This window comes from Rhinopithecus bieti, unplaced genomic scaffold (genome assembly GCF_001698545.2).
Source record: "Rhinopithecus bieti isolate Rb0 unplaced genomic scaffold, ASM169854v2 scaffold_10088, whole genome shotgun sequence".
NCBI lineage: Eukaryota > Metazoa > Chordata > Mammalia > Primates > Cercopithecidae > Rhinopithecus > Rhinopithecus bieti.
In genome coordinates this window covers 248,141-250,716 of record NW_016806409.1, presented here as the reverse complement: position 1 = coordinate 250,716, position 2,576 = coordinate 248,141, and the positions used below count along the sequence as shown (strand labels likewise).

The window sequence follows — 2,576 nt, the reverse complement described above, 5'->3', positions numbered from 1 at the left end:
CGCTCTGTCGCCCAGGCTGGAGTGCAGTGGCCGGATCTCAGCTCACTGCAAGCTCCGCCTCCCGGGTTCACGCCATTCTCCTGCCTCAGCCTCCCGAGTGGCTGGGATTACAGGTGCCCGCCACCTCCCCTGGCTAGTTTTTTTGTATTTTTTAGTAGAGACGGGGTTTCACCGTGTTCACCAGGATGGTCTCGATCTCCTGACCTCGTGATCCGCCCGTCTCGGCCTCCCAAAGTGCTGGGATTACAGGTGTGAGCCACCACGCCCGGCCCTTTTGTTTTGTTTTGTTTTTGTTTTTGAGACAGAGTCTTACTCTGTTGCCAGGCTGGAGTGCAATGGTGTGATCTCGGTTCACTGCAACCTCCACCTCCCAGGTTCAAACGATTCTCCTGCCTCAGCTTCCCAAGTAGCCGGGACTACAACCTCGCACCACCACGCCCAGCTAATTTTTGTATTTTTAGGAGAGTCGGGGTTTCACCATGTTAGGATGGTCTCAATCTCCTGACCTCGTGATCCGTCCGCCTTGGCCTCCCAAAGTGCTGGGATTACAGGCGTGAGCCACTGTGCCCAGCCTAGCCAGAATATATTCTAAGGATATCATCTGGCAAGTACATAGAGATGTTCATCATACTGCTATTTAAAATGGTTTTTAAAAAATCTACCCAATCGATTTGGGGGCTAGTTATAAAATTCATGGCAGATGCCTCTACAGTAGAATTTATGCACATATATATACACATGTATTTTTCTTCCCCTGTGGAGATGGGGTCTTCTGTGTTGCTCAAGCTGGTCTAAAGCAGTAGTCCCGCCTTGGCCTCTCAAAGTGCTGGGATTACAGCCATGAGCCACCATGCTCAAGCCAAGAATATAACTTTTACCTTTTTTTTTTTTTTTGAGACAGAATCTCATGCTGTCGCTTGGGCTGGAGTGCAGTGGGACAATCTTGGATCACTGCAACCTCCGCCTCCCGAGTTCAAGCGATTCTCCTGCCTCAGCCTCCTAAGTAGCTGGGATTACAGGTGTGCGCCACCATGCTAATGTTTTATATTTTTAGTAGAGACAAGGTTTCACCATGTTGTCCAGGCTGGTCTCGAACTCCTGACCTCGTGATTCACCCGCCTTGTTCTCCCAAAGTGCTGGGATTACAGGCGTGAGCCACTGCGCCCGGCCAACTTTTAATTCTTAAAAGACATACAGACTGCTAACTCTGCCTCATCTCTGTTTAGGAGGGAGCTAGGATGGGTGGTGGAAAGGGCTGCTATAGTCTGTGGTCTGCAGAGAAGGGGGAGCCTAGACTCTCCCCCCTCCCCACCCACTCCCCTTCTTTCTCCCTCCTCTTCTGCCCTCTTCTGGTGCTCCCTACCCTGTTCAGCTGACCAGGCCAGCTGGTTGCTCACAGTCTCCACAATCATGTTGGCGGCCTCTTCATCTTGGAACAGGGCTTGGACCTGCTGCAGGTCGCCGGAGAACAGGGCATGGTGGACAGCTGGGTCTCGGCAGGAACGGTGAGGCCTAGTGAGTCGGGCCCGGGGACTTGACGGGCACCTGCGGCTCCGGCATTGCTGGGCAGCTGCCCGCCGCCGGTCCTCCCATTCCAGCCACTCCCGCTGTAGGCGGAGAGAGCGCAGCGTGGAAGAGGTGAAAGGGAAGGTCTCCCTTGCCATGGATGGGGCCCAGGGTTTGGAGCAGTGGCACCTGGGCAGAGCCAGGTTCCCTCGACCCGACTACCTCCCTTGCTCTGAGAAGCCACCCTGCCCCCTCCACCGTGAGCCAGAGAAAGCAGCAGCTGAGGCTATAAATAGATCCTTCTCTGCTCTGGTAAACACAGTTTGCTCAGAGTCATGATCCTGGTGCTGAGAAGCTGCTGGCCCAACCCCCAGCCCAGGGTGAGGGCCAGCCCCTGCCCCTACTGATACCCTTTGGTTGGTCAGCAGGCCCTCAGCTGAGGCCACCCCTGAACCCCAGCATCTGCATCCACCTTCATCTCTAGCTAGAGCATCTTGGGTTGGCAAGGTCCGGGGTGCGCGAAAAGGTCATGGAGATGGGCAAGGCTGGGAGGAAGACAAGGTGCCTCCAGCCTCTCTGATGTTGGCTCGGGGGCAGAAGTCACCACTGGCCCACATGGAGGAGATAGGACTGATCTCAGTACAGGACATAAGGGGAGGTCAAGACAGAGTTACTGAGTAGGTGAGCAGCTCTTCCCAGCATCTGCAAAGTAATCGACTGGCTCAGGGTCACAGTTTGTGAGAGGCAGAGCCAGAACCCCACATAGATGTTGTGCTTTGGGCCAAGAATGGTGGCTCATGCCTGTAAGCCTAGCACTTTGGGAGGCCGAGACAGGAGGATCGCTTGAGCCTAGGAGTTTGAGACTATCCTGGGCAACATCCTGAGACCTACATCTTTTTTTTTTTTTTTTTGAGACAGTCTCACTCTGTTGCCCAGGCTAGAGTGCAGTGGTGCAATCTTGGCTCACTGCAGCCTCTGCCTCCTGGGTTCAAACGATTCTCTTGCCTCAGCCTCCTGAGTAACTGGGATTACAGGCACCCACCACCATGCCCAGCTATTTTTTTTTNTTT

At 54.1% G+C, this 2,576-nt stretch overlaps 1 protein-coding gene across 1 annotated transcript in view; it reads right to left on the bottom strand.

Annotated features, from left to right (window-relative positions):
- Positions 1–2,307, bottom strand: part of ASB16 (ankyrin repeat and SOCS box containing 16) — a 13,298-nt gene extending 10,991 nt beyond the window's left edge. Inside the window, exon 1 of the mRNA XM_017876029.1 lies at positions 1,364–2,307. Within this exon, the coding sequence (XP_017731518.1) occupies positions 1,364–1,664 (301 nt within the window). The 5' untranslated portion in view covers positions 1,665–2,307. The remainder of the gene's footprint in view (positions 1–1,363) is intronic.
- Between the last annotated feature and the right edge of the window lie 269 nt (positions 2,308–2,576).